The following is a 16,442-nucleotide window of genomic DNA, read 5'->3' on the forward strand; positions in this document are numbered from 1 at the left end:
AACAATTGAGGAAGTAAATATTTTATAAATGTATGTGTAGTTACATCACATTGTATGTTATATTACTGTGCGACTCCTGGTAATGCCATTCCCTGTACAGTCTGTGTCAAACATTTGCTGTAATAAGTATTCACAAAAATAAGTTACTCGTCATTAATGAAGTACAGAAAAACAAGTTTACCACAAACTCCACAAACAATTCATTGCAAGGGGAGATAACCACAGTAACCATGTTTTCTGGACAGTCACAACACTGGGCTGACAATTAGACACTGCAGTACTACACTATACGCCTGGGCCCAGTTGTTCAAAAGGTGATTAGCTTATAATCACTTGATTAGTGAAAATCTCATTTCTCTGTTACTTCAAATCATATGTGTGTATATTCTTCAGCAGGTATGAAGAGACTGGTAGGTGTTATAGTTTCAGAAAACTTTGTCAAACTAATTTTACTAGAAATCATTTTATCTGGACTTTAATACAGTTGTAAATATTAGCCTAATCACCTTTTGAACAACTGGGCCCAGGTTAACACCAAGACAACAAAAACAATTGACTTACAAGTCAAGGGTGCACATTACAATCAAGTCAAGGGTAACATTACAATATTATTTAAAACTGATATGCTTGCTGCTGTATGTATTACAAACTTCTACTACAATGTCTTTAAAAGTAAAACAAAAAAAAACAAAAAAATACAGACAACTGATCATCAGTATTGTAAAAGTACAGCCCTGACAAAGTTATAGGTAGTTACTGTTAGCCACACAGACACAAAAAAATGTCATGCAAATGCTTTTCTCTATAAAAATTCTACAAATGATCGTCAAAAACAGCCTTCACTTATAACCTTCAATGAAGTGAAGTGACTATAAAAATCAATTTTCGAAAATATTATCAGGAAATATTTCTTTTAAATATTTCATATAACTAAGACTTTTCCTTAATAATGAATACTAAAAGTGTCTGCAACAATGTTTTGTGAATACCTACTGTATACAATGTTGTAGTCCCTACAAGAATGCGTAGAAAATCTAATGATACAGTCACTTTAAGTGGCTGGTAACTATTTCGACCAGATAAATGAATTATTATTAAATTTTCTATTAGTGAAAAACATATGAAGTGTCAAAAATGAGATGAAAGATGAGCGTTTTTTTTCAAAACACAAAGACATGATGATCATTTATTACCCTGAATAAAAGAAAAAGAAAAATATGCCAAAAATTAACTCAATGCACAAATACACTAAAATTTGGATCTAAAAGACAACTAGAGCAAAGCAAGAAAGCTAAAGGAATACAGTCTACTTATAAAACAGTACACAAAAACTGATACAGAAAAAGACGACCATGCAGGGAAAAACCTTATATTAGTAGAAGGTCAGTCATCTATAATTAAAGCTTTCAGTTACTTTAAATGAACCTCAGCATTAACAAGAACCCAAGCCTAAAAATGAACTTGGCAGAAATATGAATCCATGCAGGCAAGAAAACAAACCTAGATATGGACATGAATCAAAGTAGAAACATGAACCTAGACATGAACATGAACCTAGACATGGACATGAACCTTGACATGGACATGAACCTAGACATGGACATGAACCTAGACATGGACATGAACCTAGACATGAACGACATGAACATGAACCTAGACATGGACATGAACCTAGATATGGACATGAACCTAGACATGGACATGAACCTAGACATGAACATGAACCTAGACATGGACATGAACCTTGACATGGACATGAACCTAGACATGAACATGAACCTAGACATGGACATGAACCTAGACATGGACATGAACCTAGACACGGACATGAACCTAGACACGGACATGAACCTAGACACGGACATGAACCTAGACACGGACATGAACCTAGACATGGACATGAACCTAGACATGAACATGAACCTAGACATGGACATGAACCTAGACATGGACATGAAACTAGACATGAACATGAACCTAGACATGAACATGAACCTAGACATGAACATGAAGCTAGACATGAACATGAACCTAGACATGAACATGAAGCTAGATATGGACATGAACCTAGACATGAACATGAACCTAGACATGAACATGAACCTAGACATGAACATGAACCTAGACATGAACATGAACTAGCAATGAACATGAACCTAGACATGAACATGAACTAGCCATGGATATGAACAACAGATTCTAGTCTAAATATATATGTCACTATACAACTAGAACTAATTCTAAAGTACAAACCAAAAATTCAACACAAAAGAAAGCCATAAGAAGAAATTGAAAATACAATACTTAGAAATGAGAAAGAAATATGGAAAATGAAATGAAACCAATCATATGAAAAACTAAGCAAATGGAGATGTCCAGACAAAACTTAGCAATATTGGAGGTTACAACTTACAACCACAAAAGTTAGCATGCAGATAATTGCTACAGATAGCACTTGTACATTTACAGTGACAAACACAAGGCAGGTCAGTGAACAGCAGGGTTAGTTCCCAAACAAAACTGTGGAAGGGCGTGTCATAAACACAAGTGGGCGTGGCATATAACAGTGGGTGCCAAGGAGGCGTGGCCATCAACTGGACTCCTGCACAGATGGACATGTGATAGGTCAGTTTTGACCTATAACACAACTTTTGGACAACTTGTCATCTTCATGGCTTAAACAGATACTTGATGAAATGTGAGATATGTGAATATCAACAACAGAAATAGCAAATAAAAACATCAGAAAAATTGATAATTTTTTTGTCTATTAATATAAGCATAGTTTTGTATACGGTAGATATATTACAGCAGTATACTGAGAAAACTTGGATGAATCATAGGTAATACAGACAGATCATCAAAAATAAAATCAGTTATCCTGAAATGCATACTTGACATGAAAGTTCAGTCAGTATTAAGTTTATAAGCAGGATAGTATATAATGGAATTCTAGACATCTATAGGAAAAAAGTTATTAGTTAATCCTACTTCATCCTCCATTAAACAATTATCTGTAACTTATATAATCAATTAAGAATAAATCTTAAATAATATAAAAGTCTATTTAAAAAAGCAAAGCATTATCAATCTCCTAGAGATTATCAAAATATATAATCAAAAATAAAGTAAGAAACCTTCAACTCAACTGATGAATCAATATTCCAAGCAGTCAACATGCTGCAGCAGCGACTGGACTGATCAAGTGGAACATGCTTCCTAATATTTAGTCCATGCTCCTAATATTTTTAACTGTCGGGAGACTAACAAACCTTAATCACTCACCCTAGCAAATCTCTATCAAACTCACCAGTTTAACCACGAAAAAGGACCAGGATCATTATCATATTTATGTTTGAACCTGGCAACTTAAACCGCCTCTTTAAAGTCTGAATTAGTTCTGCATTATCAATTAGGGAGGCAAACATGAACATACCGCAGCCTTTCAAAATGCACACAAACTCTCACCACACACATGTAGATCAGACACATAGGACTGGAGGGAGGCCATCTCTATATGACCAGAGCTGTTGATAGGATATTATTGACTTGCCACAGGAAAATATTACTCCTGACAAATGGTTCCGCAGACGTCAATCAAATTTTGACCAGTATTTGACCTCTGTAATAACTGAAGTATCTGAACATTTTGAATAGCCAGGTTCCCTAGCTAACTTGGGACAAATATCAAAATTGTTAGCCCCTTCCCTCTGTAGTTGTATGTTTGCCTTATGCTTGTTTAGTGACCATTTATATTTGAGGACGGATACTGCACCATCGCATTAGGACAGTTATGGTATACCAGTTGAGATTAAACATACCGGTATTACCTGATCCTTTATGGCAATGGATACATACCAGTTTGCGAGGAACACGAAATCGTTCTTCCTGTTCCACTTCCTGTCGAGATACTATGATTTTAACGAGACTACCCATATCACAGCTCTTTAGTCTGGCCACCGCTTCCGACTGTGTCTTCCCAGTCATGTCCACACCATTTACCTGTACACAAAAATGACAGTCATTCAAAGGCTAAATATTACCAAAGTTCAGAAGGAAATGAGTGTCACATTTCACAATGTGTGAGTGATGTTTTTGTAAGTTCCAGTAAAACTGGTAAGACGAGAAATTTGACTGTTGTGTCTAGGAATACAGATGTCAGTTTGGTTATGCTTGCTAGCTGGTAAAATGACAACAAGACATAAAATCACCAATGTCAGCACCAACATCCACTACATAACTACAGGATTAGGCCCAATTGTCCTATAGGCACTGAAAACAAAATTCCATCTAATCAAACTTCTATTGAGTTGATGTATTCACTAGCGAAAATAATGTTAATGTCTGTATGTTATTGTACATTACTTGGGATTAAAATGTTTACTTGGACTGCTAGTGGACTTGAGTAATTTTTCTGTAATGGATTCTCTCATTCGTTATTTGAAGGGGCATTCCTTCGTTCGGACAGCAGAAACATGCAAAATTTCTATTGATGAAATCTATGTCCAAACAAGGATTATTAGGTAATTAGTGATACTTCGGTTCGAATTAAGAATTTTTAGGACTTATTACTCGAAGAACTTCAGTTTACCTTACAAGTAAAACTGCTGTATTAATATAAAGATTTACTACTACTTTTACTACTTGGAAAAGACACATATTTTCCATTAAGTTTCATTTTGACAACCTAAACTTGATTCAAACGAAGGAATGCCAATTTGATTCTCACTAGCTCACCACATGTATTGATTTCTGGGGTAAAGTTAACAGAATTCTATCACATCAAGCATACCTCTAAAAGCCTGTCTCCAGCCTTGAGTCGCCCATCTGAAATAGCTGCTCCATTTGATAGTATGTTTTTAATGTAGATAGGCGAGTCCCCACCGGCAGGGTTGTCTCGAGTAGTCACACTGAACCCCAACCCCTGGGGGCCTAATAAAAATAAATAGCAGGTGACAACATGTTGGAAATACCTGAAATATGTTTCTAATTTTAACAAAAGCATAATCTATGCTTTCACAAAAAAAGATTGGTTCAGATTTAGCTATTTAATATGTTCCTCATAGTATCTTAGTATGTATTAACTTTCACAAGATTATGCATTCTAAACATAATAAATTCCAGAACTATGCCAAAGTGCTCATGTAGCCACATCATTTAAAAAAAATATTTTAAATTTTGAAAATGTCTTCTATTGTACTTACCTTTAGTGAGTTCAATGGCTATTTTCTTGCCAATCCTCTTAGTATTCGTTGGAGCCTTGATTGTAGAGACAGATGGCTCAGGATTTGCTGAGAGGGAAGTCTTTGGATTTCTAGCTGGAGGGGCTGGTGGAACCTTTCGTATGGGGGACAGGGGGTTGACATGATGGCCGGATCTGATAGGCTCTCTAAAGGTACGCTGTGATAGTGGGGATTTCCCATCTTGTGTGTCTGGACTATTGCTCTGTACAGATCCTGTCGGTGTGCTGGTGATCTCTGGACCAAGGGGAGATAACTGGTCCACCAAATCCAACTTATTAGAAATAGGGAGAGTGAGAGGAGATGGTTTGACAGGTGTGTGGCTTCGAGGTTTCGGCGCCACAGGTGGAGGAGGATTCTTTGGAAGAGCTGGTTTCTTCTTCACCACAAACAGCTGTATTTCTGGCGTGGTCATAGCCTTGCGAAATATTTCTTGAGCCCTGAAATGATTACGATGCCATTCTTTTTAGCAAATAAGTCCAGATACATGAGGAAGCTAATCTAAACAAAGAGTCATGTTCACCTGTCCAGTAAACATAACACATGGGTTTACTTTGGAATACTTCTAAATACACATGTAAACAAAACACTGGTACTGATAAACAAAAACATCTCTCCATGTTTGTTTACGTTGATGAGTTGGAGAGCCTGACATGATTCAGCTGGCTGGGTGAAGTAATCTATTTATGCTGTAACCTTCCAGTGAAGTAATCTATTTATGCTGTAACCTTCCAGTGAAGTAATCTATTTATGCTGTAACCTTCCAGTGAAGTAATCTATTTATGCTGTAACCTTCCAGTGAAGTAATCTATTTATGCTGTAACCTTCCAGTGAAGTAATCTATTTATGCTATAACCTTCCAGTGAAGTAATCTATTTATGCTATAACCTTCCAGTGAAGTAATCTATTTATGCTGTAACCTCCCAGTGAAGTAATCTATTTATGCTGTAACCTTCCAGTGAAGTAATCTATTTATGCTGTAACCTTCCAGTGAAGTAATCTATTTATGCTGTAACCTTCCAGTGAAGTAATCTATCTTTGCTGTAACCTTCCATAGAAAACTGATAGAGTTGGCAGGGCTCTGTCCTACAGTATTTATCTGATCAACTTTGTTGTTTGAAGTGTCGAAACATGTTTAGTCTGCATGTAACAAGCTTATCACTACAGAAGATTGCACTGACAGGTCTCTATCATAGCTCTACCACTCTGTGTAATACACACCCAACACAACAAGATAACAACATTGGACTTAAATGTCATTTATACTATTGATGAAGATTAAATCATTACAAAATCAATTAATTTTAATGGTTTTATTGTGGGGTTTTGGTATTTTTTTAATAAAATAATGTTTGTCCTATTTTGAATTTCGCAGGTACTCCTTTTAATGTGTATATGCACAAGTTTCAAACAAAACAGGCATTTATCCAAACTAATGTTATCTCTTTCCAAATGAAAAGATATCACCGTCTGCACTATAAATATCAGTCTCCTATAGTCATCGATAATCTATAAATTAGCCTTATTCCTGCCAAAGTCTGATAACATAAAGTCGTACACCAAGTACACTGGTTTTGATGATTTATATTCTCCATGCACTAAGCAAGCAACGTTATCACCATACAGAAAAACAGATTCTACTCAATTCAATTCAGAGTCAAGGTAAAAGTTTTATGAGAAAAAAATGGTATTGTTAGATGGTATTGTTAGATAGCCATTCAAAGCAATTGCTGGGAATCATGATCCGACAATGATCACGGTTGAATGCTGGGAATCATGATCCAACAATGATCCCTTTTGAATGCTGGGAATCACGATCCGACAATGATCCCTGTTGAATGCTGGGAATCATGATCCGACAATGAGCCCTGTTGAATGCTGGGAATCACGATCCGACAATGATCCCTGTTGAATGCTGGGAATCACGATCCGACAATGATCCCTGTTGAATGCTGGGAATCATGATCCGACAATGAGCCCTGTTGAATGCTGGGAATCATGATCCTATAATGATCCGATTTGAATGCTGGGAATCATGATTCGACAATGATCACAGTTGATTGCTGGGAATCATGATCCGACAATGATCACGGTTGAATGCTGGGAATCAGGATCCTACAATGATCCCTGTTGAATGCTGGGAATCACAATTCGCTGTTAATTACTGGCCGGTAATCATGATCCTACAATGATCCCTGTTGAATGCTGGGAATCACAATTCGCTGTTAATTACTGGCCGGTAATCAGGATCCTACAATGATCCCTGTTGAATGCTGGGAATCACAATTCGCTGTTAATTACTGGCCGGTAATCATGATCCTACAATGATCAATGTTGAATGCTGGACAATCGATCACATAACTGATAAAGGATACAAACCTTGCAAAACTGACGCCATGTAAACTGATGCCATTAATGGTAACAATTCTGTCATTCACACTGAGGCGGCCATCTTTAAATATTTTGCCGCCTGGCTCTATACCCTGTACCAGCAGCCCTAGCTCCCTGGAAACACAAGTATAAATCTCTTTATAACCAACATGATCACCTTTTAATATAATAATCTATTTACAATGAAATGTTTTCTATTTTCTCTTTTGCAAAATAGTCCTTTCAATTTATATTTTTCAATGACCACATATTCTTTTCGCAATTGTACTCAAAAAGCATAACTGTTTTGTACATGGTTTCCAATTTCAACAACCCATTAGAATAAGGGTGTTTTATAATTTGTGACTCAATAACCCGATGTGAAATCTAGCCAAGAACCTGGACAGGCATCAAACTGCCTATGGTGTGATAATCTACAGCTACCATGAATTGGTAGTAGCCAAATAAGCATAATTCTTCAGCTGAGTGACAGAAACTGTATTTAACATGATGTTAAAGTCATGCCAACCTGTTTCGTTTATATTTTCATACCTACATGAACTGTAGAATTCAATCATTCCTTCATTTCAATAAGCCACTTTAAGTATAAAAGTTGAAGTCTTGTGTGAAGTACCTGGGCACGCCGTTGGCCATAATAATAAAAATTGGGAATGTTTGATTTATTTCTATTAAGAGGGGAGAGAAAGTAAGACTTAGTTGGGTTGTCACATGAGAAACAACCCAACTAAGACTTACTCTCCTATCTTAACAGAAATAAATCAAACATTCCCAATTTTTATTATTATGGCCAACTGGTACTTCACACAAGACTTCCACTCGGGTGTAGCTCATTAAACCATCATTTATACAATAATCATGTTTCAGAGACTAGCCGATGTTCATGTGGTATTATAGAGACCACCTTTCATTATATTTATGAATGCAGAAAATATGACACAGTTCGGGCCGAAACAATTGCAAGGTTGGGTACAACCTTAACATTATGGCACTTTTACGTGGTGACCCAAACTTGCCAGATGATGAAAATAAAGATATTTTTTACCATGTTCAAAACTTCATAATCAGAACAGACAGATTTTAAAATTATAATGGGTTTCACATCAAATCTCTCATCTCCCTTTCTCTCCCTCTCAATCTATCTATCTTTCTCTCTCTCCTTCCCACTCTCTCTCAACTATCATGTATCTATATGAATATTTTTCCTCTTTTCTAAAGAGCCTATATTACCATAATGATCATAGTCGGTCTTGTTATTTGATCTTAACATTTACTGTAATTTCTATTTTATCAGTAAACTAATTTGTATAGCACATTTGTAAATCATATACGTAAGTGAGATGGCTTCAAATAAGAGCGTACTCTTGTTGCCAGATCCCTAAACTTGAATTGTTGTATATATTGACTCATATGTTGTAAATATTTTGGTAATAAAATACTGTTTAAACCAAGTATAGGTATCCTAGCTTACTAACTAACATTGAAATGAAACTTGGCAATAGGCAGAGTCATGTAGGTGATGAACCAGTAACTATCACCAACAGAACATTGACTATAGTCAATGTGATAAAACCAAGCAATAGGAGTCACACAAGGGGGTCAACCAGTAACTATAACCAACAGAACATTGACTATAGTCAGTGAGAGGAAACCTAGCGATAGGAGTCACATAAGGGGGTAGACTAGTAACGAATGAACTATCGAACCGGTGACAGTGCTTTGAGCACGTTTTTTTTTCTGGACAAAATAAATAGTCTTGACAGCCATGCCATCAAGCCACTTTTTAACCAAGAAAAAATGTCTAGTTATTACATAATTAACGCTGTATACTCACTTCTGAGATTCGTTATACTCCGGGACCACATGGATCCCAAGGGGACCACCATCATTGATCAGGACAATTTCTACAGGTCTGGAAGAGACAAAATTGCATGTTAATAAATCCAAATTTTTGAGTGAAAAAATGAAAAACTTCATATAATTTCCAATTTTGAGTTTTGGAGTATGTCTGAAGATTAATTACAGCTACATATTTCGGTTTTTATATTCCAGGTTTAAAAAAAAATTTAAAAAAGAGGAATGTCTGTCTGTCTCGGATTCTTATCTTTGTAATAGGTAAGGTTAAATGCTGATGGAGAATAACAAGGTCTTACTCAGATATGCTTGGTGTCAGGGCTGGTTTGATCACAGGCTTGGGAACAGAATTATCTTCCTTGGTCTCCATACTAACACTGCCAACAGGCTCTCGTCTCTCCATCTTCAAATTGGAAACATCATATATATATAGGCATTTTAATCAGACCAAACATCCTTTCTAGCTATAGATTTAACAAGAGATCCCAGAGGGATCTTGGCGCCCACCATTGAATGATCTTTATAGGTTCTATGTCAGATTGATCTTTTCTCTACTTTTCCCTTCCTCTAAGTCTTACTAATCTGTGTAAATTCAGAAACAGCCCTCTAGTACTTTTCAAACAAGGGGAACCTATATATATAAAATTTAAGATTTAGCGATAATGGCTGTCTGTCGGCCATGTTGTTTTCGGATTGGTCCCAATATGAAAAACTAGGCACTGAGGGGAACCTACATATGAAATTTGAGAAAGATCCCTTCAGTACTTTCTCAGAAATAGCGATAACAAACTTCAATTGTCAAAATCCAAGATGGCTGCCTGTCGGCCATGTTGTTTTCTGATTAGTCACAAAATGCAATATGCATAACTAGGCACCGAGGGGAACCTTCAAATGAAATTTCAGAAAGATCCCTTAAGTGCTTTCTGAGAAATAGCGATAACAAACTTCAATTGTCAAAATCCAAGATGGCTGCCTGTCGGCCATGTTGTTTTCTGATCAGTCTCAAAATGCAATATGCATAACAAGGCACCAAGAGGAACCTACATATGAAATTTGAGAAAGATCCCTTCAGTACTTTCTGAGAAAACAGCGATAACAAACTTCAATTGTCAAAATCCAAGATGGCTGCCTGTCGGCCATGTTGCTTTCTGTTTAGTCTCAAAATGTAATATGCATAACTAAGCACCGAGGGGAACCTGCATATGAAATTTCAGAAAGATCCCTTCATTACTTTCTGAGAAATAGCGATAACAATCTTCAATTGTCAAAATCCAAGATGGCTGCCTGTCGGCCATGTTGTTTTCTGATCAGTCTCAAAATGCAATATGCATAACTAGGCACCGAGGGGAACCTGCATATGAAATTTGAGAAAGATCCCTTCATTGCTTTCTGAGAAATAGCGATAACAAACTTCAATTGTCAAAATCCAAGATGGCTGTCTGTCGGCCATCTTGTTTTCCGATCGGTCTCAAAATGCAATATGCATAACTAGGCACCAAGAGGAACCTACATATGAAATTTGAGAAAGATCCCTTCAGTACTTTCTGAGAAATAGCGATAACAAACTTCAATTGTCAAAATCCAAGATGGCTGCCTGTCAGCCATCTTGTTTTCCGATTGGTCTCAAAATGCAATATGCATAACTAGGCACCAAGGGGAACCTACATATGAAATTTGAGAAAGATCCCTTCAGTACTTTCTGAGAAATAGCGATAACAAACTTCAATTGTCAAAATCCAAGATGGCTGCCTGTCGGCCATGTTGTTTTCCGATTGGTCTCAAAATGCAATATGCATAACTAGGCACCAAGGGGAACCTACATATGAAATTTGAGAAAGATCCCTTCAGTACTTTCTGAGGATTAGCGATAACAAGAATTGTTTACGGACGGACGGACGGACGGACGGACGGAGGGACGGACGGACGGACGACGGACCACGGACGCAGGGCGATTTGAATAGCCCACCATCTGATGATGGTGGGCTAAAAAGTGAAATGCATCCTGTCTATCTATAAAAATTAAAAAAATGAAACTGATTATTTTAGACAATTCTTGATTTTTTACTAGGAATGTTTGAAACTTTCAGATAAAACAAGCACAAATTGAAGTTGTTTGAATACCATTTGGGCAGAAATCCAACTAAGATAGATTTCAGCTATGCTACATAACTACTGTAGACTGTATGTTACACGTACTCTTAAACCATTACATTAGCTGAGCTTACCTCCTCATGCCAGGCCCTCAATGAACTTGTCAATATGTACAGTTACAATACTCACAATTTTATTTCTTAAATCTCTTAAAATTAAATACTCAAAAAAACATTTGGCATTGTATAAATTTAGAAATGTCCATACTTTCTATGGAGCTTATAAACATACTGGCTGTTGATACTTGTCCTGCTGTCGTTCCTGGGCCTCCAACCATTTGTACATATCTGGACGACTTCCAACTGACTGTCTCCAGGAATCCCTTGCGAATCGACTGAAAGGGTTCTTAGATTTTCCTTCATCCAGTGATGCTTGTTTGACATGCATAATTCCAGGCTTGACTTCATCTTTCACCTGAAATTCCATCCAACTTGTTCTGTTAATGAGTTTTCGCCTCATTTTTGACACCTGTGTACAATGGTATGTATACCTTCACGTATATAACTATACCTATGGTCCCTTTCACAAAAACATCTGTACATCGTAATGCTGAAGAGGTTTGTATTTTGAAAATAAACACATCTTACCTCCTCAAGTGTCTGATAACCCTGAGCTGGTCCATAGACCGTACAATGTCCTAAGAGGAATTAGGTACTGTCATAACACATGGTACCGAATCAAATCACCCAACCAGTAAGAAAATCAACAGGACGGGGCCTGTGCTGTTTGTTATGTGTTTTCTAAGTAAGAAATAATAATATACACCTTATATATAGGTAATCTGGTGTAGACACGGAAAGTGAAATACACTGTAGTTTGTCCCACTGCCAAGGTCAAAGGTCATCTGATGGAATCTGGTTACTCAAGTGAATGAGTAAGGTGATAAAGTACCAGACCAGATAATGTTCAGTAAGCATGGTCAGCTTGAATTGGTACAACAAATTAGAATTTGTCAACAGTTCTTAATTAATTTTCCTAATGAATGCAGCAAACAATGAAAACAAAAATTTTAATAAAAAAGTTTTATATGCAAGATATCTTAATGCATCAAAAGTTTTTTGGAAATACATTTAAGCATTGTTTTTGTTTTTTTTATATTTTATGATTTTTTCCAGTGCTTTTTTTCCCCCTTTTTTTTTAGACTGTGAAACTGACAAGGCATCAAAGACTAACGAAAAATGTTCGGGATCTACCTATATAGGTATACATAACACATGTACCGCGAGACTTGTATCAACAGCAGGGGTAATGAAGCATGGCAGTAAAGAAAGAGTTAGGCTACTTACGGAATACCACTACCAGATAATTATCAATGTTATTCTCCAGAGCTGTCTTAATACAATAAACAAGGTGATATACACATATTTTTGCATTCAAATGTTTTGAATTTTAAGGCCAGCTCGCTTTTCAAACTAAAGGTTCCAAAAAGAACCACCAGGACACATTAGGACAATCTATTTTCTCATCAATGTAATATTTTATTGTAAACAAGAGGCCCACATGGCCTGTTCTATATTTGTCTCACCCGTATATAGTTTAATTATCATGATAAAATTTAGTGAATACATGTACATTAAAATATATTTCTATATTTTGAACTCTCAACACCAAGCTTCATCTTGTGTACAAAACATTTTCTTCCATATAACATTTATTCTCATCGGATATTTTACAGTACAGACACATATATACACCCACATGATAAATGAAAAATTAAGGAAATGTAAATTACTTATGAAATTACATATAAAGTTTTGAACCAACTACAAATTCAGAAACATTCAAATCAAAAAGTACTCTTTAATCTGAATGTGAACATTTAAAACTAATCATGGTGATTATCCATCCCCAGTTCAATGAACCAAAGAGTGCCTTAATAAAGATATACAAACATTATGTATATAACAGGAATGTAGGCCCTGGTCGTGCTCTACTTATCACACTCACAGTAACGTGATGAAACAGACGTAATTACACTAAAATACCTTCTCTCTCTACAGCTAAGTTACCACATATGTACCTAACTCATAATACCATTTAACATTTTAATAGCTTCATGTTCAGGTTCATAACATTTCATTAAATATATCCCACACTGAAATGGTGGAAATATTATCAACATTAGAACATAACTCCCATTGTGCGATATCTTCAGTTACTCCCGTAACTACTATACAGGATTGATATCCCTCCTACAGCTAATCTCACATTATATAATGTCAAAACTTCAAATGTTTATTTTCAAATTATGTGATAAAAACAGTAGCTAATTACAACGCTTGATGGATAGTTATGATTCGCACATTTTCTTGTTTTTATTTTATCTTAAAATTAAGTGTTTTGATTATCTTTATCAAATTTTATCAAATGTAATGAATATCTTTATGAATATATCAATTAATTATATGCAGGAATCCCTAACTAATCAACAAAACAATGCTTTACCTATAGAGTCAATCCTAATCACATGATAGACTCTTTCCTGCAACAGAAACATGTTGATCACATTTGAAAAAACCCCGGTCTCCAGATAAGATATGTTTATATATTGAAAAGACAAACCTTGATTGATTTGACAGTCAGCTGTGATTCTGTTGACTGGTTCTCCTCTGTAACATTCAACATAGGCTCGCTCCCATGTCTGACTGTCAGTCCTGATCCTGTAAGGGGAGGTAATACCGCTGTTTATATCATTCTAAAAACATTTTCTTGTCAAAATAATCAAAAGCAGCAAGTTAAGATCAGGATGTATGGATTCCTGCATGTACTCCAGGCACACACATTATGAAGTGAAGACTAAATATTTAAACATTTCTAGCACTGAAAAATTGACACAATTGATGTGCAAATATATAATATTTCATATCTGTATCGATCTTAACACTTTATCAATTAAAATATAATTTGCCTAGTGTTTCATTATCAATTGATCATAAGACCATTTTATTTTTCACAAAATACTGTATTTTTCATGTCGATTGGCATAGAATAGTGAAACACCAAAGCTCATCTTGTAACACTGTATAATGCAGGATGTTGTAATGGATGACCGGCTTCAGACGACCTACCATAATTACCTATCACCTTGACAACCTTCATATAACATATATCACCTAAACAATACAGATGACCTTTACATGACCTATATATCACTGTGACAACATGGACAACCTCTAGGTGACCTATATTTCACCAGGACCTTTGATTCAGTTGACCTATCGCTATATATCACTTACATAACATATGGATGACTTTCAAACAGGCTATATATCACCTTGACAAAAAGAACAACTTTCAGATAACCTAATCACCAAGACAACATGAATGACCTTCAAATGACCCATACATCTCCTTAACAACACAGACGACCTATATTTACCTAGGTAACATGGGTGACTTCTAGATGAAATGCCAACATGGATGACCTACATAAAACTGCAAGATAAATTGTTATAAATTAAACCTTTGCACCTGTTGTGCCTATCAATGATCATGACCTTCCAATGATCTTTGAGCATTTTCTGCCTATTAATGACATTCAGATGCCAGAATCAGCCTGTTGTACCTGTTGATAAATCCTTTGTTGTGACAACAATGTCATGCTGATCTTCCTGTAATTCCTTCCTGGAGAAGGATGGACTCTGGTCTGGAGGGTGGAACATGTCTGGACTAGCTGTTCCTGCTGAGCTAGCACTTGCTCCATCTCCATTGTGAGGCTGGTAACCATTTCCACCCTGCTCTTCATAGTCAGCTATCAACTGTGGAAGATACAAGATAAACTACTATCACAGCAACTATATAATACTAATTCCAATTATCTATGAATATTTCCCCACATATGTGATCAATAATTTTTTATCACTAACACAGGTATTTCATTTGTGTACTGATCGAGTGATCAACTGGATCATTCGTTCCTAATTCAATTTTATTGATCCTAGCTTTCCTTCTGTATAGGGATCACAGCGTGTATAAGTTAGAATTTCCAGAAACTTTATGAGTTTCATCGAAATTCTACAAGTAACACATGTATGCATAGGACTCTGGATTTGTATGTACATTACATGCAGAAGTATATATAAAAATATATAATTCACATCAAAACAAGAACCAGTATATACCAAAACCAGCTAGATCATCGAGCTATAAATTAAGACAACATCACCAACAGCTATGCTTGGGGAACACTTTAATCTATCTAGCTAGTAGAACATGTTAACTCAGACATGTAGTCCTCTGGGTCTTTAATTTTTGATACTTTAGATGATTACTTTATCAGCTTAAACTTCCTAAACACACTGTTAAAAGCTCCTTCAAGGCTTTACACTGAACTTCATTGAGTTTTTCCTCTCTGTGATAAAACGTTGGTTTAAAGATCTATAGATACTAGGAGCAAACCAATCATCTGTGATAGTATGTTGACAGATGGCTTGTTTTGTATCTGAAACAGCAGGTGCCTGTATTTCATCCTAATATTTCCTGGATTCTGATGTTGGCCAAGTTTAGTCCACCATTATAAGGTAAACAACTGGTAAAGCTACACTAACTGCATGGTAATTATGATAAAACCCACATGTTTGACCTGGGCCACCTTTATGATAGTGGAGGTGACCTTGAGGTCAGCTCCTAATAACACCAATTAGAGACTGGAGAACGTTTCTGGTCTCACAACACTATCCCATATCAATGAGATAGGTATACATATAGGTATGCTGTGGGAAAATCTACAGATAAAACACCCAGGATTAGACCAGTGTCAGTGTAGCTGGTGGCCCATGTAATTTATTACTTTCAACTTCATGTGCTCAC

At 36.1% G+C, this 16,442-nt stretch overlaps 1 protein-coding gene across 7 annotated transcripts in view; it reads right to left on the reverse strand.

Moving 5' to 3' along the window:
• LOC117343735 (partitioning defective 3 homolog) overlaps positions 1-16,442 on the reverse strand; it is a gene marked incomplete at its 5' end in the record, with an annotated part of 68,246 nt that overhangs the window by 32,771 nt on the left and 19,033 nt on the right. For all 7 annotated transcript variants that reach the window (XM_033906210.1, XM_033906211.1, XM_033906214.1 and 4 more), the window contains 9 exon segments: positions 3,859-4,002; positions 4,793-4,932; positions 5,205-5,680; positions 7,620-7,745; positions 9,463-9,540; positions 9,782-9,885; positions 11,865-12,047; positions 14,196-14,293; positions 15,199-15,391. In XM_033906210.1, coding sequence (XP_033762101.1) covers positions 3,859-4,002; positions 4,793-4,932; positions 5,205-5,680; positions 7,620-7,745; positions 9,463-9,540; positions 9,782-9,885; positions 11,865-12,047; positions 14,196-14,293; positions 15,199-15,391 — 1,542 coding nt within the window.

Source organism: Pecten maximus, chromosome 15 (assembly GCF_902652985.1).
Source record: "Pecten maximus chromosome 15, xPecMax1.1, whole genome shotgun sequence".
NCBI lineage: Eukaryota > Metazoa > Mollusca > Bivalvia > Pectinida > Pectinidae > Pecten > Pecten maximus.